The 23,983-nt window shown below is 43.4% G+C and overlaps 1 protein-coding gene across 1 annotated transcript in view; it reads left to right on the top strand.

Annotated features, from left to right (window-relative positions):
- LOC311056234 (voltage-gated delayed rectifier potassium channel KCNH1-like) overlaps positions 1-23,706 on the top strand; it is a gene marked incomplete at both ends in the record, with an annotated part of 24,766 nt that extends 1,060 nt beyond the window's left edge. The window contains 16 exons of the mRNA XM_084072701.1: positions 397-520; positions 3,266-3,372; positions 5,677-5,805; positions 6,943-7,061; positions 9,572-9,739; positions 10,161-10,271; positions 10,704-10,817; positions 16,913-17,092; positions 17,885-18,134; positions 18,474-18,673; positions 19,416-19,587; positions 19,903-19,983; positions 20,745-20,941; positions 21,326-21,538; positions 22,421-22,594; positions 23,014-23,706. Coding sequence (XP_083928827.1) covers positions 397-520; positions 3,266-3,372; positions 5,677-5,805; positions 6,943-7,061; positions 9,572-9,739; positions 10,161-10,271; positions 10,704-10,817; positions 16,913-17,092; positions 17,885-18,134; positions 18,474-18,673; positions 19,416-19,587; positions 19,903-19,983; positions 20,745-20,941; positions 21,326-21,538; positions 22,421-22,594; positions 23,014-23,706 — 3,032 coding nt within the window. The remainder of the gene's footprint in view (positions 1-396; positions 521-3,265; positions 3,373-5,676; positions 5,806-6,942; positions 7,062-9,571; positions 9,740-10,160; positions 10,272-10,703; positions 10,818-16,912; positions 17,093-17,884; positions 18,135-18,473; positions 18,674-19,415; positions 19,588-19,902; positions 19,984-20,744; positions 20,942-21,325; positions 21,539-22,420; positions 22,595-23,013) is intronic.
- Between the last annotated feature and the right edge of the window lie 277 nt (positions 23,707-23,983).

Here is a 23,983-nt window from a genome sequence, read left to right as displayed (position 1 = left end):
GGAGAAACGGAGCACGCAAAGTGCATCTAATTCTAAAATAAAGGTCCATGTGATCTGACGGCCCGGGCCCGTAGGCGGCCGCCTACCTGGCCTACCCGGATGCTCCGCCACTGATCCACAGGTTGGTCCTGGTATAATCCACAGGTTGGTCCTGGTATAATCCACAGGTTGGTCCTGGTATAATCCACAGGTTGGTCCAAGGATGAGCAAAGGTCTGAGACCAGCCTGATGACACCGCCTGTCATCAGGCTGCTGAACAAGGCTCATGCCTTGTTCAGCAGCGTCTTTGTGACGCTGTGTGTTACAGATAATGTGTGTACAGATACTGTGTGTACAGATAATGTGTGTACAGATAATGTGTGTTACAGATCATCTTTATGACATTGTGTGTTACAGATACTAACTTCGTGCTGGGCAACGCTCAGATCGTTGACTGGCCGATCGTTTACAGTAACGATGGATTCTGTAAGCTGTCTGGTTTCCACCGCGCTGAGGTCATGCACAAGAGCAGCACCTGCAGGTAGGACAGTGTCATTACAATCAATAATAGTACCAAAATAAAAATCTAAATGTTGTGGCAACTCAAACAAACCCCCCCCCCCCCATCTCTAGGTCAAATAATACCCCCCCCCCCCATCTCTAGGTCGTCTTCAGACGAGCCCTCCATCGTTGCTTCCGGTCATCCCGGTTCTCCATACATCTGGCCAGTTCATTGGTACTTTGCGCTCCTGCATCATTCTTGAGTACATCCACGTATGTCATTGTGGGATGTCCTCGTGACCGATGACCGTGCGTTGGTTCCCACAGCACCAATTTGCTGGCTGGCAGTTCTTGATGTCTTTGGCAGTGTCCTGCTAGTCTCATTCTCCTGGCTGCTATTTTCTCGCTCACCCTTGGCATTCCTTCATACAGGAACTTGTTGGTTGTACTCTTTTGTACTCTTGCTGATGTTAAGTACTGCACGCAACATTCTGGTGTAGCACCCATCTAGAGACTTCTGCAGGGTTGGCTTCAGGGTCCAGCATTCACTGCCATAGAGGAGAACAGACTCTACCGTTGCATAGAAGAAGCCGAGTTTGATTTGACGGGGGAGGTCGGAGTTCCATACACTGGTCATGCCATTCAGAGCTCTCCATGCAAGTGCCTTCCTCACTTTAAGATCTTGCTCAGATGAGTTGACCCATGAGCCCAGGTACTTGACTTCCTTCATGACCCTCCAGGCCTCCCCATACTGCCTTTCACCCTGCGCTGTCTGCACTCTACGCACACTCTCCATCAGTTCCTCCCCTTTGATGGTGTCGTAAGTACTGAAGAGAAACTGTTTGGCTTCGTTCAGTACCCCACGTCTCTCCACGGTTGGCTCACACACAAAGTTGAGGCGTGCTTCCTCCACCCTGCCCCGTGCCGCTACGACCTCCGGATGTCTGGACCGCAGGGAGGTTCTGGCTCTGTCCAACACAGGCACACACAGCCTGGTCGCCTCTTCATTCGCAACAACAAATCTCCTGTATTTGCTGCTGGGCTCCGCTCCCTTATCCAGCTGCCAAAAGTGCTTCCTAACCTCCTCCGTATACCTGGTTTGAAGGCCAGGGTCGGTCGTGAAGGCCTTCCAGTCATGCCGAATCTTGGGGCTTGGCTTGGGGACCCTGAGGCTCAGTCGCACCCTCATGGAGACCACACAGTGATCAGAGCCCACAGAGCTGAACGTGCTGTATGGTTCAGCATTCAGGATGGAGTTCCTCCACTTTTGCCTCACAAGTATGTAGTCCAACTGACTTAGCATACCTATGGCTCGATCTTGGAACGTCCATCTCTTGCCTGTTCTTTTCTGGAACATGGTGTTCCCCGCAGTAGCTCGTGTTCCATGAGAAGGGCAGTGAGGTATGTGCCATTGCGGTTGGTAGAGTCGTGGTATGGGAATGGTGTGTCCTCTGTATGGGAATGGTGTGTCCGATCCTTGCGTTGAAGTCACCCAGGATTGCCAGGAAGTTGTGCGCTGGGACGTCTCGGACCGCTGTTGCAAGGTCCTCATAGAACTTCTCCACCTCGTCAGATGGTGCCACGTTGGTGGATGAGTACACGACTATGACTGTTGTTACTGGGTTGCCTGAGATCTCTGCGATAAGGATCCTATCGGTGTGATGGTAAACCCGACGGAGAGCCTTACACGCCAGAGAACCCAGCATTAGCCCTACGCTCCCTGTTGCAACCTGGGCCTCGTTTCGCCACGCAGATGCAGTGATGAACGTTCATCTCTCCACTCTGCGGTTCACGATCCGGTCATCAGTGTGCACTCTTCTGTGTTCCTGGATTCCCAGTATCTCCACTCCCCGTTCCTCGGCACAGTGTGCTAGTTCCACCAATCTAGCTTCTTCTCTTCTCTCCCTGTACATGCGTTGAAGGTTCCCATTACAAATGGTCTCCGACAGCGCAAGAGTGTATTGGACGGGGTGCTGTGATCGGACAGGACCCTCCCTTGTGGGTTTGGGGTCCTGTCGTCTTGTTGTCCTCCAGGAGGAGGACCAACACCACCATCCGCTGCAATGTTCCTGCGGACTCCCGCCGCTGGAAGTATAGGATTTGGGATGACTTTGTTCTCCATGGTTGGCTTTACTATGCTGATTAAGGACTGTGGGGCGCAACTCCTCGCAGTCCTGGTTTTAGTTTAGAGTGTCCTTCTCCTAGATGGGTTGCCTTCCATGGCTATGAGCCCCATCTACCCATGCTATTTGCCCATAGCTGGGACAGTGGTTGGCAGGCGCCAGGGCATGTCCACACACCGGTGGGCCTGCGCGCCTTGCCTCTGGGGCCCACTGTTGCTCCGAGATCCCCTACAGTTTAGCCTGGGACCTCAAGGTACCCAGTTACCGTGTGTGGCCACGAGGAGGCACTGCAGAAGTCTTGGCGGTGGAGTGGCTTTGTACCAGCAGGAGGAGACTTACGCACTCGGCTCCTCTTTTCACCCTCCGTGAGGAGGGCTAGCCGGCGGCAGTAGCTGAAAGCAGAGTAGCAAGCAAAAGCAACATGCAGCATGGACTAACTACAAGCACTACTACCACACATCTACTGCACTACGCATCACACAACCCTGCATATAAGCACACACACTAAATGTTGTATTTGCTGTATTTTATATACAATACAATGTGGGGCCGGTTTTGTCTATTTTGAAACATGGCATAATATTTATTTTTGCTGTTTATTGCTTGTGTTGTTGATGATAACCTTATGAATGTTGACATCATTATTATTTTGTCCCTTACAGCTTCATGTACGGGGAGCTGACAGACAAAGACAACGTTGATAAAGTGCGACAGACGTTTGATAGTTATGAAAATAACTCTTATGAGATTCTGATGTACAAGAAGAACCGTGAGTCACTGTTATTATTACTATTATTATTAGAGAGAGTATGTTTTACCCCCTGTCCGTCCGTCCGTCCGTGTGTGTGTCCACTCTGTGTGTTAGCAGCTAATCTCCGGCACCGCTGGCCCGCTCGCTGCGAAACTGTGCACACACACTCCCTGGATGCCAATTCAGAACCTATGCCCCACATTTTTCACATGGGCCTGTTATAGCGCCACCAGGAGGCCGATTTGTGCGAAACCAATTTTTTGACATTACTCCTACAGATTTTATCCAAACGTCATGCAAATTGGTACACAGTATCTCTATAGTCATGTAATCAACCCGGATCTGTCCGATTTCCCATATTCCATCCTGATTGGCTAAGGTTGGCTTCCAAAGTTTGCAGGATTGGTCCATTTTGAACAAAATGCCTCAAATTATGAATGCAGCTGGCAATTCCCGTGAAATTTCACACGCACAGTCCCATTAGGCCGAGGAAGAAATGCCACCCATTTCACATTGGCCTGTTATAGCGCCACCAGCAGGTCTAATTTAGCGAAACACATTTTTGGAACAAAATGGCTCAAATCATGAATGTAGTGTCCGATTGCCGTGAAAGGCCTAAGAAGAAATGGCACCCTTTTCACATTGGCCTATTATAGCGCCACCAGGAGGCCACAATAACGTACCTGACCTGGTGGAGACCTGTGCTCCGAGGAGCACTTTTTCTAGTTATTATTATTTCAGCCTGTAGCACTCGTCCTAGCCTTGACAACCTTACAGTCTTATGCTAATTTAATTCAGATAGCATGTTATGTAGACAGATGTCAGGTTCATTTGTAGATCTTGCATAGATCTTTGATATTGCACTGTTTAGACTGATGATAGGTTCTAGGTTTACCTATGATCCCAGATTACTATTTCTATGCATTTGATGTATTACCTCGTATTTACCTTGCTCACTGTAAATCGCTTAGCGTCTGCTAAATGTTATGGTATTGTTATTATACAAGAAGAAGAACGTTGACTCACTCTTCATTACTGTAAACATATAACTTTACTCTTAATACCTTAAACACAATGTTAATATTTACATCAATCAATCAATTAAAACCTTTCATGCAAAGGTGTAAAGGATCTGAAACCGATCCGGAAAACACAATCCAGAGATACAGTATTTACTATAATAGGTATATTTAGTCATAGTTTTATATAATAGGCTATTACATAGCTTAGTTTTATTTAGTATTTATTTTGTTTCCGTCAGTGTGTAGTCGACAGACGTTTTTCGTCATAGTCTTAGTCATTAATACTTGAGGGTATGTTTGTCTCTCGTTCCAGGAATGAACTCCTCACAAAAGGTTTGGAAACTTAACGTTCAATGATACCAATTGGTATTGTATTTTATATAATTTTTATCATTGATTACTCACCTTTACAACAAGGTATAACTTGTAAGGATCGTGCAATCGTGGAGTGAGCAACACAGCTAAACGTGTGGGTAGCGTCTCCCAAAAGCTTGCCAAAATCCCCCAATAGGCTTTTGTTGCTAATCACTGCCAGCAGTCACAGGTGTGTGACTGGCACCTGAACATGGGTTCTGCAACTTTGTTGAGTTTGTGTTGATGCTCCAAACAGCAACACTGCCCCCATGGAACGTTTGTCCCTTCAGGATAAGGCCCATGGTGCAACAGGGAGTGACAGCATTATTTGGTGTCAGCCCGGTACCATTTACACACTTAGGACCAAGTTCCATGAGACTGGTGAAGTCAAAGTAAGACCGTTAAGTGTTTGTCCCGGGAAGACAACAACACCCCAAGAACAACGGCTCCTCACCCTATAGCTTGCTACCCACACATTTAGCGGTGTTGTTGGGGGTGCTACCCACACATTTAGCTGTGTTGTTGGGGGTGCTACCCACACATTTAGCTGTGTTGTTGGGGGTGCTACCCACACATTTAGCTGTGTTGTTGGGGGTGCTACCCACACATTTAGCTGTGTTGTTGGGGGTGCTACCCACACATTTAGCTGTGTTGTTGGGGGTGCTACCCACACATTTAGCTGTGTTGTTGGGGGTGCTACCCACACATTTAGCTGTGTTGTTGGGGGTGCTACCCACACATTTAGCGGTGTTGCTCATTCCACGATTGCACAATCCTTACAAGTTATACCTCGTTGTAAAGGTAACAAATAAAAATGATATAAAACACAATACAAATTGGTATTATTGAAGGGGAGAAACAATCGACTAAAGTTAAGTTTCCAATCTTTTTGTGAGGCGTTTATGTAAATGAACATAAAACATTGAGGGTTTGTCTCTCGTTCCAGGAACGCCCGTGTGGTTTTTCGTCAGTATCGCTCCCATCAAAAACGAACAGGAGAAAGTGGTCTTGTTTCTGTGCACCTTCAGTGACATCACTGCCTTCAAGCAGCCAATAGAAGATGACTCTTCAAAAGGTGGGTGGAGCTCTAATGGCCCCAGTTATAGCTCTGTGATTGGCTGAGAGGCAAGTGAGTGCAACCTTACGCCCCGGCCTAGGGGAAACCTAAGACTCCCCTCTGTCCAGCTCCAAAGAACCTCCAGCAACAAGGATTTAAAGGCTCTTTATGGGTTTTATTAAAAAGCCAGTGACTTCAGAGCTGCTATTTTCAAAAGATTTGTATACATACTGAACGTGTGAAATGGGATATTCTGCATAATGAGTACTTTTTGATCCCAATACTTTTGTACTTTTACTCAAGTTCATTTTAATAACCAGACTTTTATTTGTAACTGTGTATTTCTAGATTGTTTACGTTGACTGTAACCTCTATGCATGATTAAGAACATGTTACTGTATCCTCTATGCATGATTAAGAACATGTTACTGTATCCTCTATGCATGATTAAGAACATGTTACTGTAACCTCTATGCATGATTAAGAACATGTTACTGTAACCTCTATGCATGATTAAGAACATGTTACTGTAACCTCTATGCATGATTAAGAACATGTTACTGTAACCTCTATGCATGCTTAAGAACATGTTACTGTAACCTCTATGCATGATTAAGAACATGTTACTGTAACCTCTATGCATGATTAAGAACATGTTACTGTATCCTCTATGCATGATTAAGAACATGTTACTGTATCCTCTATGCATGATTAAGAACATGTTACTGTAACCTCTATGCATGCTTAAGAACATGTTACTGTAACCTCTATGCATGATTAAGAACATGTTACAATCGAGGAAAATGCATGTTCCGGAAAGGCGTAATTTTCAAGATGGCTGCTGGCCAAATGGAAGATAGCGTTCCAAGATGATGTAAAACAACACATTAAACATGTTGACATACATGGGACGAATCTATTGTCATTTCCCCCCAGTTCAGGGCATCCATACTCTCGGCAGCAATCTTGGACGCCATCTTGAAAATGACGTCTTTCTGGAAGGCATATTTTCCAATATTATTAGAATATTTTCCAGAATTTCTTTGGGGTTAATATGTTTTCATATAATATATTGATCCTATGTTTGTGTTCTTCAGGATGGGGGTAAAATTAACTTTTTTACATATATATATATATATTATATATTCTTTTTAGGGTGGGGTAAATTTGCCCGTCTGACCAGAGCTTTGACCAGCAGTAAAGGAGTTCTGCAGCAGCTGGCTCCGACCGTCCAGAAAGGAGAGAGTGTCCACAAGCACTCCAGACTGGCCGAGGTACACCGTCAATACCCTTACACCATTAACCTATAGTACACCGTCAATACCCTTACACCATTAACCTATAGTACACCGTCAATACCCTTACACCATTAACCTATAGTACACCGTCAATACCCTTACACCATTAACCTATAGTACACCGTCAATACCCTTACACCATTAACCTATAGTACACAGTTATATTATAGTATTCCAGTTCTAATTCTGTCTGCTCATGTCTTTGTGTCATCACTTCCAATTTCACTTTAATCTGTATCCTGTCTGAGTTCTCTATCCTGACTGATTGGATAAAATTGGTATCCTGACTTAAAAATGCATTTTCTGTTTAATAAAGAGCTGGAGAGACATGGAGACTCGGTTACTGAACAAACACTCTATAGCAATGATTACTATCAGAATATAGAGCTATTTAACACTGTTACTGAACAAACACTCTATAGTAATGATTACTACTCACATGTTTTACTAAAAGTATCAATACGGCAATGTAGAAATACTCTGTTACAAGTACAAGTCTGGAATTCAAAATGTATTTGAATAAAAGTACAAAAGTATTGGTATAATAATTTACTTAAGTACCAAAAAATAAAGTACTCACAAGTACTTTTACTCACAATCTACCACTTCTGCTCTCTCATTGGCCAGGTCTAGTCATATTGTTTTGTATTGTGCTCTCTCATTGGCCAGGTCTAGTCATATTGTTTTGTATTGTGCTCTCTCATTGGCCAGGTCTAGTCATATTGTTTTGTATTGTTCTCTCTCATTGGCCATGTCTAGTCATATTGTTTTGTATTGTGCTCTCTCATTGGCCAGGACTAGTCATATTGTTTTGTATTGTGCTCTCTCATTGGCCATGTCTAGTCATATTGTTTTGTATTGTGCTCTCTCATTGGCCAGGACTAGTCATATTGTTTTGTATTGTGCTCTCTCATTGGCCAGGACTAGTCATATTGTTTTGTATTGTGCTCTCTCATTGGCCAGGACTAGTCATATTGTTTTGTATTGTGCTCTCTCATTGGCCAGGACTAGTCATATTGTTTTGTATTGTGCTCTCTCATTGTTCGGATCTTTCAAAATCAAAGCCCTCCAAATAGGCTGACAGGAACCACACACCTTGTCACAACTCGTGTTCGTCTTTTGTAGTTTTAGTTTTTAACCAAAATGACCACATGTCATAAACCTGAAAATACAGAAAATAAACATTGCATTACCATACATTCATTATAAGATAATAAAAAGGTACAAAACTAAGCAGCATGTAATACAACACAGCCTACAGTATGACCGAAATAATAAAATTACTACATTTCCCATGATGCACCCCTAACGTGCATGCAACGCGGTGCCAGTTGGAGGTGCCAAGAGGTATACCCTAAGGCTAAGAGTAAGAACTCCCAAAGGCACAGTGATGGAGCACAAACTCCTCTGTTACGGCTTGGAAAGCATCACTAAGGTGAACCAGGCAGGCCGCAGCAACTACAAAAGTTCTGCCCAGACTTCGCAGCTAAAGACTTAGTCCGCCCCGAGAAGATCGACCTGCTGATCAGTCACAGGGAAGGTCGCCTGGTCCCACAGCCAATCAAAGTGGAGGGAGACCTCGTTCTCTGGGATGGTCCCCTGGGGATGACAGTCGGTGGAACTCATCCTGACCTCTTTGAGGTAGTGGACCTAGCAGTGCATAGGTCTGACACTCACTTCGCACGGTCGATGAGAACAGCTTCGAAGGCGTACAGAGAGATCCTCGTGGGTCCGGCTAGACCTAGCGAAGCCCAGGAGGAAGACGGAGAACCAATCCTTCGGAGTACTGCAACTACCAACAAAGAAGTCATCGAATGGTTCAAGTGGGACAGCGTCGGCGCGGCTTGTGATCCTCAATGCTGAGGCTGCAAGTGCGGTAGATGTCCCCCTGGAGGCAAAGAGATGACCCTAGGAGAGGAAAGAGATCTTGAAAAGATTAAAGAATGCCTCACCTACGTGCTAGCTGACAAACACAGCGAATCCCCTCACTGGGACTATCCATGGAGTGGAGACCCCGCAACGCTGCCAGACAACCGATGTGCAGTGGAGGCGATCTTCCGCAACACAGAGAAACGCCTCGACAGGGAGCCGGAGTGGAAGGAGGCCAGGTCTAGTCATATTGTCTTGTATTGTGCTCTCTCATTGGCCAGGTCGAGTCATATTATCTTGTATTCTGCTCTCTCATTGGCCAAGTCTAGTCATATTGTCTTGTAATGTGCTCTCTCATTGGCCAGGTCTAGTCATATTGTCTTGTATTGTGCTCTCTCATTGGCCAGGTCGAGTCATATTGTCTTGTATTGTGCTCTCTCATTGGCCAGGTCTAGTCATATTGTCTTGTAATGTGCTCTCTCATTGGCCAGGTCGAGTCATATTGTCTTGTATTGTGCTCTCTCATTGGCCAGGTCGAGTCATATTGTCTTGTATTGTGCTCTCTCATTGGCCAGGTCTAGTCATATTGTCTTGTATTGTGCTCTCTCATTGGCCAGGTCCTCCAGCTGGGTTCAGACATTCTTCCTCAGTACAAACAGGAAGCACCAAAGACTCCGCCCCACATCATCCTGCACTACTGTCTCTTTAAGACCACATGGGATTGGATCATTCTGATCCTGACCTTCTATACCGCCATCCTGGTCCCTTACAACGTCTCCTTTAAGGTTAGTATGATGATAATAATAATAATAATAATAATAATAATAATAATAATAAGATACCGCCATCATGGTACCAAACGTAATATGGCATGGTTCCAGACCAAACAGAATGTATTTTTATGGCATGGTTCCAGACCAAACAGAATGTATTTTTATGGCATGGTTCCAGACCAAACAGAATGTATTTTATGGCATGGTTCCAGACCAAACAGAATGTATTTTATGGCATGGTTCCAGACCAAACAGAATGTATTTTATGGCATGGTTCCAGACCAATCAGAATAATATATGTTTATGGCATGGTTCCAGACTAATCAGAATAATATATTTTTATGGCATGGTTCCAGACCAATCAGAATAAATGTATTTTTATGGCATGGTTCGAGACCAATCAGAATAATGTATTTGTATGGCATGGTTCCAGAGCAAGCAGAACAACGTGACCTGGTTGGTGGTAGACTCCATCGTAGACGTGATCTTCTTGGTCGACATCGTTCTGAACTTCCACACGACCTTTGTGGGCCCGGCGGGGGAGGTGAACTATGACCTCTGACCCCTATCTCTGTCTGTCTGTCTGTCAGCTCTGTCTGTCTGTCTGTCTGTCTGTCTGTCTGTCTGTCTGTCTGTCTGTCTGTCTGTCTGTCTGTCTGTCTGTCTGTCTGTCTGTCTGTCTGTCAGCTCTGTCTGTCTGTCTGTCTGTCTGTCTGTCTGTCTGTCTGTCTGTCTGTCTGTCTGTCTGTCTGTCAGCTCTGTCTGTCTGTCTGTCAGCTCTGTCGGTCCGTCTGTCTGTCTGTCTGTCTGTCTGTCTGTCTGTCTGTCTGTCTGTCTGTCTGTCTGTCTGTCATCTCCATTTTTCAACTTTTTCAACCTTGTGGAGAAAGCTGTTTTGTCCGTTCACACGCGCACACGTGATAATAGTTTCAATTTTCCTGTTACATATATAATAATGTAATATTGTATGTATCAGGTGATCTCAGATGCTCAGCTGATCAGAATGAACTACGTTAAGACCTGGTTCATCATAGACCTGCTGTCCTGTCTGCCCTATGATGTCATCAATGCATTCGACAACGTTGACGAGGTCTGTCTGTCTGTCTGTCTGTCTGTCGTTCTCCAGACTCAAACATGTCTATTTTAATTCCCATCAGAGTTCAGTGTTTAGACAACCAGCCTCTCTCTCTCTCTATCTCTCTCTCTCTCTCTCTCTCTCTCTCTCTCTCTCTCTCTATTTAACACTGTTACTGGACAAACACTCTATAGTAATGATTACTATCACAATATAGATCTATTTAACACTGTTACTGAACAAACACTCTATAGTAATGATTACTATCACAATATAGATCTATTTAACACTGTTACTGAACAAACACTCTATAGTAATGATTACTATCACAATATAGAGCTATTTAACACTGTTACTGAACAAACACTCTATAGTAATGATTACTATCACAATATAGATCTATTTAACACTGTTACTGAACAAACACTCTATAGTAATGATTACTATCACAATATAGAGCTATTTAACACTGTTACTGAACAAACACTCTATAGTAATGATTACTATCACAATATAGATCTATTTAACACTGTTACTGAACAAACACTCTATAGTAATGAATACTATCACAATATAGAGCTATTTAACACTGTTACTGAACAAACACTCTATAGTAATGATTATGTGGTATCTTTAAAACCACAGACTTACAGGTTTTACTGCACTATTGAAGTTTGCCAACAACTCCATATTGTAAAGACAGTTTGATGTTCCAGAGAGATGTGAATAGATGTTTGAAGAATGGATTTGAGTCATCACTCCATAGTGAGGTTCGTTGCTTCGGATTTATTTCATGGAACAAACAGAGTACAAACAGCTTTCCTAGGGAGCCTCAGCTCCCCTCAGCGGCCCTCCGGCCTCGGACTAGCACACCCCACACAGTTACAAACCACCCCATCTTATAGTATAGTGGCCACATACAAAAAAGAGGAGGTACATTTGAAATGTTAATGTCTGTATCTGGAGAGGTGATTGCATCAGTCTTTGATCCACTTGCTAATCTACAATTCGGGTGTGCCAGGATGGAGACCTTGTGACTCCAGGTTAAACAATAGAAGATGTAGATTACTTTTCACACCAGGGCAGAGTCCCTGATTATCTATGCAAGCACCTGGTTCACAACACTCATTTCTATGAGGCTTTAACTTAGCAAAAGTAGATCCTGTAATCCTATAGTAATTCTAACATGTGGAAATATACAACAATTACTATCACAATATAGAGCTATTTAACACTGTTACTGAACAAACACTCTATAGTAATGATTACTATCACAATATAGAGCTATTTAACACTGTTACTGAACAAACACTCTATAGCAGAGGTCTTCAACCGGGGGTCCGTGACCCCTAGGGTTTTTTTTTTACATAAAACTTTTTTTTTAAATAATTATTTAAAAAAATATTTTTTGATTATTTTTTTTCAAAAATGTTCATTTGTCTTTAAATACACAATAACATGAATCCACCATATCGTATTATCCTTCATTCAGAAATACTCTCTCGCCCTGCGCACACTAACACACTTGACTAACATGGTTCAGCTGTCAATCAAAGTGAGCCAGCACCAGGAGGAACGGCCCCTATCACTGCTGCTCCCAATCACGAGGCTGCATGCTCACTGCAGGTTGCCCGTGATTGGCCGAGAGTGTACACAGTCCCCAGCTGACTGACATCGCAGACACTTGGCTGCAGGATGCAACATTATTTGAAAGCGAGACCTGCATTTCCTTGCTAAAACACTGTGCAGCACATCCACAACAACTAAAGGCCAGTGTATTATTATATCAAGTCTATGGACATTGTTATGAGCCATGGATCGTTTTGTAACACGAGTAACAGTTACAACAAAAGAGAAACCCTCCACCTCAAAAAACACCGGTGAAAGTGCAGAGGAGGAGGAGGAGGAGGAGGAGACGTCACTTGCAGCTGATAAAGTTGATAAGGGTAAGCGCAAGAGACCAGACCCCCCAAATATGGCTTTACCTTCAAGACAGAGGCAGATGGCATTGACTATCCAGTGTGTGTCCTCTGCCCTACTGTACTGTCAAACGAATCTATGAAGCCATCAAAGTTGCTTCGTCACTTGGAGACAAACCACAGGCTCTTATCACATAAACCAGCGGAATACTTCCAATCTCGTCTCACAACCCTCCACGGACAACAGACATTGATGGACAAATCATACAAAGTTGGCGAGCGAGCATTGAAATGCTCTTATCAAGTTGCTCTTCGAATTGCTAAAAAAAAACAGCCATACACACTTGGAGAGGACTTAATTTTGCCTCCAGCAACTGACATGTGTAAAACAATGTATGGGAATGATATTGATATTAATAAACTGACAACAATTTCAGTGTCAGACACAACCATTGCTCGCCGTATTGACGACATGGCATCTGATGTGAGGGAGCAGCTAATGGAGAAGCTGAGTTTGGCAGATGCATTTGCATTCCAATTGGATGAATCTACAGATGTGTCTAAGGACGCCCAGCTTCTGGCGTTTGTGCGCTTTGTCGATCAAAATGAAATGCAGGAGGATTTTTTGTTTTGTAAGCGGCTTCCTGAACGAACAACTAGCTCTGAAATACATAAAGTTATTGATGTTTTTTTCCGAGAAAATGTCATTCCCTGGGCGAAATGTATTGCACTGTGCACAGACGGTGCAAGAGCCATGGCTGGTTTAAAAAGTGGACTAATCGCACTTGTTAAAGATGTGGCTCCGCAAGTAATTTGGACGCACTGCATGCTGCACAGGGAGGCACTCGTTGCGAAAGACATGAGCGCTGAACTGTCAGACGTCATGGGCTCGGTCATTAAAGTTGTCAATATAGTCATGAAAAGTGCCTTGCAAACACGACTCTTCTCTAATCTCTGTGCTGCCGAAAGTGAAGAACACACTGCGCTACTTTACCACTCTGAGGTTCGGTGGCTTTCACGTGGAACAGTGTTGGCACGTGTGTTGGAATTACGCACGTCTATTCTTGAGTATTTACTTATCCAAAAGCAATGTCTGGATCACTAAACTGGCATATCTGTCTGACATTTTCTCTGAGCTCAACAAACTGTATGACAGAATGGAAGGCTTTATTAAGAACATCCGACGCTGGAAGGAACGTGTCGGGGAGGGAGTATTGTCCATGTTCACATCAGTGGATGAGCTGGGAGATTCTGCTGTGCTCTCGCCTCAAGTTACACGCACAATACGTGCGCACTTAGAGGCACTCGAGGTACAATTTGGGAACTACTTTTCTGAGGCTGTCTCCTGGCGCAAGGACAAGACATGGATACAGTTTCCATTCAGAGACAACGCAGCGGATGCCGCACGTTTGACAGTGGCAGAGGAGGATCAGCTCATCGAATTATCCACGGACAGTACACACAGAAACACTTACGAAACAAAACCACTCACCAACTTCTGGATATCTTGCCAGAAAGACTTTCCAGAATTGGCAAGAAAAGCAATAATGAGCCTTTTGCCTTTTGCAACAACATATCTTTGTGAAAGTGGGTTTTCCTCACTCACCTACTTGAAAAATAAATACAGGTCAAGACTGCAGCCTGAGGCTGATTTGACCCTCTGCCTGACAACCTCCATCCATCCAAGGCTAGATAAGATGTGTGCCTCTCATCAGGCTCAGCTATTTAACACTGTTACTGAACAAACACACTATACTAATGATTACTATCACAATATAGATCTATTTAACACTGTTACTGAACAAATACTCTATAGCAATGATTACTATCACAATATAGAGCTATTTAACACTGTTACTGAACAAACACTCTATAGTAATGATTACTATCACAATATAGAGCTATTTAACACTGTTACTGAACAAACACTCTATAGTAATGATTACTATCACAATATAGAGCTATTTAACACTGTTACTGAACAAACACTCTATAGTAATGATTACTATCACAATATAGAGCAATTTAACACTGTTACTGAACAAACACTCTATAGTAATGATTACTATCACAATATAGAGCTATGTAACACTGTTACTGAACAAACACTCTATAGTAATGATTACTATCACAATATAGAGCTATGTAACACTGTTACTGAACAAACACTCTATACTAATGATTACTATCACAATATAGATCTATTTAACACTGTTACTGAACAAATACTCTATAGCAATGATTACTATCACAATATAGAGCTATTTAACACTGTTACTGAACAAACACTCTATAGCAATGATTACTATCACAATATAGAGCTATTTAACACTGTTACTGAACAAACACTCTATAGTAATGATTACTATCACAATATAGAGCTATTTAACACTGTTACTGAACAAACACTCTATAGTAATGATTACTATCACAATATAGAGCAATTTAACACTGTTACTGAACAAACACTCTATAGTAATGATTACTATCACAATATAGAGCTATGTAACACTGTTACTGAACAAACACTCTATAGTAATGATTACTATCACAATATAGAGCAATTTAACACTGTTACTGAATAAACACTCTATAGTAATGATTACTATCACAATATAGAGCTATTTAACACTGTTACTGAACAAACACTCTATAGTAATGATTACTATCACAATATAGAGCTATTTAACACTGTTACTGAACAAACACTCTATAGTAATGATTACTATCACAATATAGAGCAATTTAACACTGTTACTGAACAAACACTCTATAGTAATGATTACTATCACAATAAAGAGCTATTTAACATTGTTACTGAACACACACTCTATAGTAATGATTACTATCACAATATAGAGCTATTTAACACTGTTACTGAACAAACACTCTATACTAATGATTACTATCACAATATAGAGCTATTTAATAGGGTTGTCCGATATTGGCTTTTTTACCGATAACCGATATACCGATATTGTCCAACTCTTAATTACCGATACCGATATCAACCGATACCGATATATGCGGGGATTATTGTGATTAGGGTAAGCTCAAATTTCATATCACACACACCATATACAGTAAGAACTCCTGTAACTTATTTATAAAGCAAAAAAAAAAAAAAAAAAAAAAAATTTTTTTTTTTTTTCAAAAACCGATACCGATATTTTCCCGATATCAATTTTTATGCTAATATCGGCCGATAATATCGGGAGGCCGATAATATCGGACATCCCTACTATTTAACACTGTTACTGAACACACACTCTATAATGATTTCTATCACAATATAGAGCTATTTAACACTTATGTTCACCAAAGAAAATCACTCACTCTACCTTTAATGAATTCCTAGTAAAAGTATCAATACGGCAATGTAGTAATACTCTGTTACAAGTATCTACAAGCTCACAGAGCTTGTAGATCTGCTATTTTCAAAAGATCTTTAGAAAACTTGAAATGGGACAGTCTGCATAATGAGTACTTTTACTTTTGATATTTTAAGTACATTTTATACTTTTGTACATTTACAGCTGGCACGGCGGCCAGTTAATTATGTGATTCTGTACTCACCAATGTCAGTAGATGTCCCTCCAATGTCCAAACATCTCCATGTATTATCAACATTTCATCTAAATTACATTTCAACCTGAACTAAGTCAACCATGTCTTTGCATTTCCTGTTTTCAACATGAAACCAGTGTTGCCAGTTACATGCGAGAGAGAAACAAGCAACCAGGTCTATGAATACATGTCCAAATGAATGGGTTGTCAAGCAGCGTTGCCAGGTATGTGAGAGAAACAAGCAACTAGGTGTGATACCTGGGCCAGGCCCCACTGCTTATATCTTATAACACCATATTGTCGTCGTACCACCCTGAATGAGGCAGCTAAACTTTTAACTAAGACGTATATATAGAGGGTCACATATCACACCTGTGCTTTCTCCATTACATTGGCTACCAATCAACTGCAGAATAGATTTAAACATTATTTTAATATATATTTAAAGCCCCAGATCATTTAACTGAACCACTGCGCCTCAAGACCAAAGTGAGGTTACTGAGGTCTTCAGACAAAGGCCTCCATTTTATGGAGTTGACATCTAACTGTGGGAGGTTAATTGGCCCATTACATGGTTTAATAGTCAACACTTCCCTCTCCTCTCCTCTCCTCTCCTCTCCTCAGGGTATCAGCTCGTTGTTCAGCTCGTTAAAGGTGGTCAGGTTGTTGAGGTTAGGTCGGGTTGCCAGGAAGTTGGATCATTACATCGAGTACGGAGCGGCCGTCCTGATGCTTCTGGTCTGTGTGTTCGGCCTGGCTGCTCATTGGCTGGCCTGTATCTGGTACAGCATAGGAGACTATGAGGTATTATTATTATATTATATTATATTATATTATATTATATTATATTATATTATATTATATTATATTATATTATATTATATTATATTATATTATTATTGTTGTTATTATTGTCTCCACCAGGCCGAAAGGCATGGCGAGAGAGTATGTTTTGCACCCTGTCCGTCCGTCTGTGTGTCCTGTCTGTCCGTCCGTTAGCAACTGCGAAACTGTACTCCCTTGATACCAATTCATAACCTCATTTTTTACATGGGCCTGTTATAGCGCCACCAGGAGGCCGATTTGTGCAAAACCCGTTTTTTGATAGTACTCCTACAGATTTTATCCAAACGTCATACAAATTGGTATACAGTATCTTTCTCTATAGTCATGTGATCAACACCGATCTGTCCGATTTTCCAGATTCCATCCTGATTGGCTAAGGTTGGCTTCCAAAGTTTGCAGGAGTGGTCCGTTTTGAACAAAATGCCTCAAATCATGAAAGCAGCTTGCCATTTCCGTGAAATTTCAAACGCACATTCCCACTAGACCCAGGAAGAAATGCCACCCTTTTCACATTGGCCTGTTATAGCGCCACCAGCAGGTCTAATTTAGCATAACACATTTTTGGAACAATGCCTCAAATCATGAATGCAGTGTCTGATTGCCGTGAAAGCCCTAAGAAGAAATGCCACCCTATTCATATTGGCATATTATAGCGCCACCAGGAGGTCAGAATAACCTACCTGACCTGGTGGAGACCTGTGCTCCGAGGAGCACTTTTTCTAGTTATTATGATTATTATTCTCATTACAGGTGATAGATGAGGCCAGTAACAGTGTGCGGGTGGACAGTTGGCTCTACCTCCTCGGGGAGGAGGTGGGGTCTCCGTACCGTTTCAACGCCAGTGGGAGTGGCCTCTGGGAGGGCGGGCCCAGTAAGGACAGCGTTTACATCACTTCCCTCTACTTCACCATGACCAGCCTCACCTCCATCGGCTTCGGGAACATCGCCCCGACAACCGACGGAGAGAAGATCTTCGCCGTGGCCATGATGATGATCGGATGTAAGCCGTGAAGATGTTTCATCATTTATTAAGAAACATTCTAACATGTTGTTTTGACATGCTCCACTGTCATTAGTCCACCAGTCTGTCTCTCAGCTGTCCTATTGTCTGTCTCTCAGCTCTCCTACTGTCTGTCTCTCCTACACTGTCTCCCTCTCAGCTGTCCTACCGTCTGTCTCTCAGCTGTCCTACTGTCTGTCTCTCCTACACTGTCTCCCTCTCAGCTGTCCTACCGTCTGTCTCTCAGCTGTCCTACAGTCTGTCTCTCAGCTCTCCTATTGTCTACCTCTCCGACACTGTCTCCCTCTCATCCTGTCTGTGTGTTGTCCTGTCTCACAGCCCTGCTGTACGCTACCATCTTCGGTAACGTAACGACCATCTTCCAGCAGATGTACGCCAACACTAACCGTTACCACGAGATGCTGAACAGTGTGAGAGACTTCCTCCAGCTGTACCAAGTCCCTCAGGGTCTGAGTGAGAGAGTGATGGATTATATAGTTTCTACCTGGTCTGTGACCCGAGGCATCGACACAAATAAGGTATTATTATAGTTATTAATACTATAAAACTATAATAACTATAAGTCTGAGTGACCTGAGGCATCCACACAGATAAGGTATTATTATAGTTATTAATACTATAGAACTATAATAACTATAAGTCTGAGTGACCTGAGGCATCCACACAGATAAGGTATTATTATAGTTATTAATACTATAGAACTATAATAACTATGGATTATATCGTTTCTACCTGGTCTGTGACCAGAGGCCTTTCTGTCCTAAAGACATGTTCTCTATAACCATAGGTCTTACAGATCTGTCCTAAAGACATGTTCTCTATAACCATAGGTCTTACAGATCTGTCCTAAAGACATGTTCTCTATATCCATAGGTCTTACAGATCTGTCCTAAAGACATGTTCTCTATATCCATAGGTCTTACAGATCTGTCCTAAAGACATGTTCTCTATATCCATAGGTCTTACAGATCTGTCCTAAAGACATGTTCTCTATATCCATAGGTCTTACAGATCTGTCCTAAAGACATGTTCTCTATATCCATAGGTCTTACAGATCTGTCCTAAAGACATGTTCTCTATAACCATAGGTCTTACAGATCTGTCCTAAAGACATGTTCTCTATAACCATAGGTCTTACAGATCTGTCCTAAAGACATGTTCTCTATAACCATAGGTCTTACAGATCTGTCCTAAAGACATGTTCTCTATAACCATAGGTCTTACAGATCTGTCCTAAAGACATGTTCTCTATAACCATAGGTCTTACAGATCTGTCCTAAGGACATGCGTGCAGACATCTGCGTCCACATGAACAGGAAGGTGTTCAAGGAGCATCCTGCGTTCCGATTGGCCAGCGACGGCTGTCTGAGAGCGCTGGCCATGCAGTTTGGAACTGTTCACAGTGCACCTGGTGACCTACTGTACCATGCAGGTCTGTCTGTCTGTCTGTCTGTCTGTCTGTCTGTCTGTCTGCCTGTCTGTCTGTCTGTCTGTCTGTCTGTCTGTCTGTCTGTCTGTCTGTCTGTCTGTCTGTCTGTCTGCCTGCCTGTCTGCCTGTCTGCCTGCCTGTCTGCCTGTCTGCCTGCCTGCCTGCCTGCCTGCCTGCCTGTCTGTCTGTCTGTTTACCTGTCTGTTTACCTGTCTGTCTGTCTGTCTGTCTGTCTGTCTGTCTGTCTGCCTGCCTGCCTGCCTGTCTGTCTGTCTGAGTGTTAACATGTCTGTCTGTTAACCTGTCTGTGTGTCTCAGGAGAGAGTGTGGACAGCCTGTGCTTCGTGGTGTCGGGGTCATTAGAGGTCATCCAGGATGACGAGGTGGTGGCCATCTTAGGTGAGACCGTCCTGACCTCTGACCTCCCTCACATCATCTGTAGTTCTGATCCTTTAAACAGTGAATAAACAGACGTTACGTAGGTGTGTTTTAGCCTGGTAAACCCTCCCTCCGGAAATCTCATTTCCATTTGATTCCAGGAGTGAGTCTGGCATGATCGCTCATTCTGCAATATTGGCTGTGGGCTGGAGTTGGGCGGGAGACTAATGTGACGCAACGGGACTTTTGAGACGGCCATGCCCAAAATAGGTTGCCTTATTCGGATAGATGCGTGGCACTGCCCGCCCCTCCCGGTTCTCTAAATTTGTATTTTTAAATCGGCTCTGTCATGATTAATTGACCACATATATGAAGTTAAACAACTAAATTCTATCCAAACGATATCTTAAAAGTAAATTCTGTGTCTCAAAAAAGAAGTTTGAAAAACGAAAGTAAAAAGTGTAACTGGCCACAGAAACAATGGCGGATCGTTCCATTTTTGTCGGCTGCACTCGGTCCCATTCGGGCTCACTCGTACTCGCCACCTGATTGGCCAACTGTCGCTGTCAATCACAGAACGATGAGCGACAACGCTGATAGGCTCGGTTAGCTGGTAATTCCGCTAGAAACTCCCACAATGGGCAATCATGCCAGACTCACTCCTGGAATCATATGGAAATGAGATTTCCGGAGGGAGGGTTTACCAGGCTAGGTGTGTTTCAGGTAAAGGAGATGTATTAAACAGTGAATAAACAGGGACGTTCTTTGTGTGTGTTCTTCAGGTAAAGGAGACGTGTTCGGGGACGTGTTCTGGAAGGAGGTGACGCTAGCTCAGTCATGTGCTAACGTACGCGCGTTGACCTACTGTGACCTTCACATCATCAAGCGAGACGCTCTCCAGAAGGTTCTGGAGTTCTACACGGCTTTCAGCATCCACTTCTCCAGAAACCTGCTACTCACATACAACCTGAGGAAGAGGGTCTGTCTGTCTGTCTGTCTGTCTGTCTGTCTGTCTGTCTGTCTGTCTGTCTGTCTGTCTGTCTGTCTGTCTGTCTGTCTGTCTGTCTGTCGGTCTGTCTGTCTGGTCTTTATGTGTTTAATGAAGTGTTTAAATGTAGGTCTCTATGTGTTAATGAAGTGTTTAAATGTAGGTCTCTATGTGTTAATGAAGTGTTTAAACGTTGGTCTCTATGTGTTAATGAAGTGTTTAAACGTTGGTCTCTATGTGTTAATGAAGTGTTTAAACGTTGGTCTCTATGTGTTAATGAAGTGTTTAAACGTTGGTCTCTATGTGTTAATGAAGTGTTTAAACGTTGGTCTCTATGTGTTAATGAAGTGTTTAAACGTTGGTGTTTTGCATCAGATCGTCTTCAGGAAGATCAGCGACGTGAAGCGTGAGGAAGAGGAGATGTTGAGGAGGAAGAACGAGGCTCCTCTGGACCTCCCCCCGGACCACCCGGTCAGAAGGCTGTTCCAACGGTTCCGCCAGCAGAGGGAGGCTCGCCTGGCGGCGGCGGCGGCGGCGGCGCAGGGAGCACCGCCTGACGTGGAGACTGGACCCGTCGTCCAGCTCAAGGTTATCACACTTTACTAGCCTGGTTCCAGAGCATGGACCCCGCCCACTCTCTGAGTGGACCGCCTCTCTTGGTCTGGTGTTGTAATGTAAACCTAGGATTTATTTGATACAAAAAGTACCGTCCAATGAGAGTCGGAGGTGGGGGTGGGTCTAACGACAAGCCAATCAGCGAATATCTGCTAAAACAAGCTGTACGATGACGTCAGATGTTTGTTTTTCCCTTTTGTTTTGTCTTTTTGTCAGTTGACTTGCATGAGATTAGTCATGTCTGTCTACTCACTCTGTGTCTCAGAGGAGGGCTGTGGACAGTTCAGAAATCTGCCCACCAGTGACATCATCGACGGGTAATCATTTATTTTGTCTTTCTTCTTTTGAGCAGTTTTTGTGTTTTTATTTCTTATTGAACTTTTAATCCTGTTGTTTAATGATTTCTCCCATGAAGGAAAGGATTCCAAATAAGCCAGCCGGCTTCTTCCTTTCCTTGCACAACAACTTGTCATTTAAAATGTATTGTTTCTATATTTGTTACAACAATGTGCTAATAAACTAAACTAAACTAAACTAAAGCTAATAGAAACTGCAGACTTTCTATTCCTGGAAAGTTGTCATTTTGTAATGGAAGAACAATGTCCTGCATTAATACAAAAATAAATGGAAAAGCAAAAAACCTGCCTAACAATGATGTCACTGGTGGGTTTCTGAACTGTCCACAGCCCACCAATGAGACACAGAGTTACAGACCTGTAAGGGTCCATTTTGGTTCCATTTATAAACTGATTTTGCTGGGGACCACCAGAGCCCCCTCAAGGACCTGTGGTGGTCCCCGGTCCCTGGGCCTGCGTGGTAAAACTGTAGCATCCATCATGTCTCCACGGCAACCAGGACATCCTAGCATCCACCGACATCGTCACGGCGACCACTGAGAGCCCCGTCCCCTCCTCCAGCAGGACCAGTAGGGTGATGCTCCATGGAGCTCCGCCCTCCTCCTCCTCCAATCAGAACGGAGCTGTGGTGGAGGCTCCGCCCAACAAGGCTAAAGGCTGGGGCCGCTTCAAGGTAGGGCTGATTGATTGATTGATTGATTGATTGATTGATTGATTGATTGATTGATTGATTGATTGATTGATTCCATCACCAAATGGACTATAATTTGTTTGTTCGTTTTGTTATATTATTATTATTATTATTATTATTATTATTATTATTAATATTATTATTATTATTATTATTATTATTATTATTATTATTATTATTATTATTATTAATATTATTATTATTATTATTATTATTATTATTATTAATATTATTATTATTATTATTATTATTATTATTATTATTATTACCATTATTATTGTTGTTGTTTTTGTAAATTGACTTAAATTGAATGAATTGTAATTATTATGTTCTTAGGATATATATATGCCCAGTATCTAAAGAATAAAATAAAAACATACCATGTTGCCTTGTCTTTAAAGGACTGTGTGGGGAAGGCAGAGTCGTGGAGCAGCGTGTCCAAAGCCGAGTCCATGGAGACGCTTCCCGAGCGGCCGACGACGACGCCGCCGCCGCCGGTCGGGTCTCATCATCGCCACAGCGACGACGACACCTCGCTGAAGAAGACGGACTCGTGCGACAGCGGCATCATCACCAAGAGCGACCTGCGGCTGGACGACGCGGGGGGAGGAGACGCCTCGGCGCAGACGCCGCTCCCCAGTGACGCCGATGGCAGCCCGCTGCACGCCGACGCAAAACACATCAGCGTTACGCAGACGCAGGCGCAGGCGCAGACGCAGGCGCAGACGCAGACGCAGGCGCAGGCGCAGACGCAGACGCAGGCGCAGACGCAGACGCAGACGCAGACGCAGACGCAGGCGCAGGCGCAGACGCAGACGCAGACGCAGACGCAGACGCAGACGCACGCTACGATCACAGACGCTGTGATCCCGGAACACGGCGCCAGCGCCTCCGTCCTGGAGATGAAACAGGAGCTGAGAGGAGACATCCGGGCGCTGAACGGACGCATGGAAGCGCTGGAGCTCCAGCTAGCTAAGACGCTACAGCTGCTGAGGTCCAGGAGGTCCGACCGAACCTTCTTTGAAATCTCACGCCCGCCTTCACCCGATTCCGACAGAGAGGACAGAGAGGACAGAGAAGACGGCTCGTCCTGAAAACGTCGGCATAGAGCACAAGGTCCTGACGTCACTCCCTCTACGCCTGAGTCACGGAAGTTTTTCTTTTCTCATAGGAACGTCTTGGATCTTTTCTCAAAGGGACATCTTAGATCTTTTCTCATAGGAACGTCTTAGCTGTTTTCTCATAGGGACATCTTAGATGTTTTCTCATAGGAACGTCTTAGATATTTTCTCATAGGGACATCTTAGATCGCGTCAAATTCAAACTGTGTTCCAAAAATAAACAAATCATCCCGATTCTGGCAGATCATGT

This window comes from Gymnoscopelus microlampas (genome assembly GCF_963454915.1).
Source record: "Gymnoscopelus microlampas genome assembly, chromosome: 2".
In the NCBI taxonomy this organism is placed as follows: Eukaryota; Metazoa; Chordata; class Actinopteri; order Myctophiformes; family Myctophidae; genus Gymnoscopelus; species Gymnoscopelus microlampas.
Note: the sequence above shows the minus strand (reverse complement) of the source record. Positions and strands in the feature narration are given on the sequence as shown.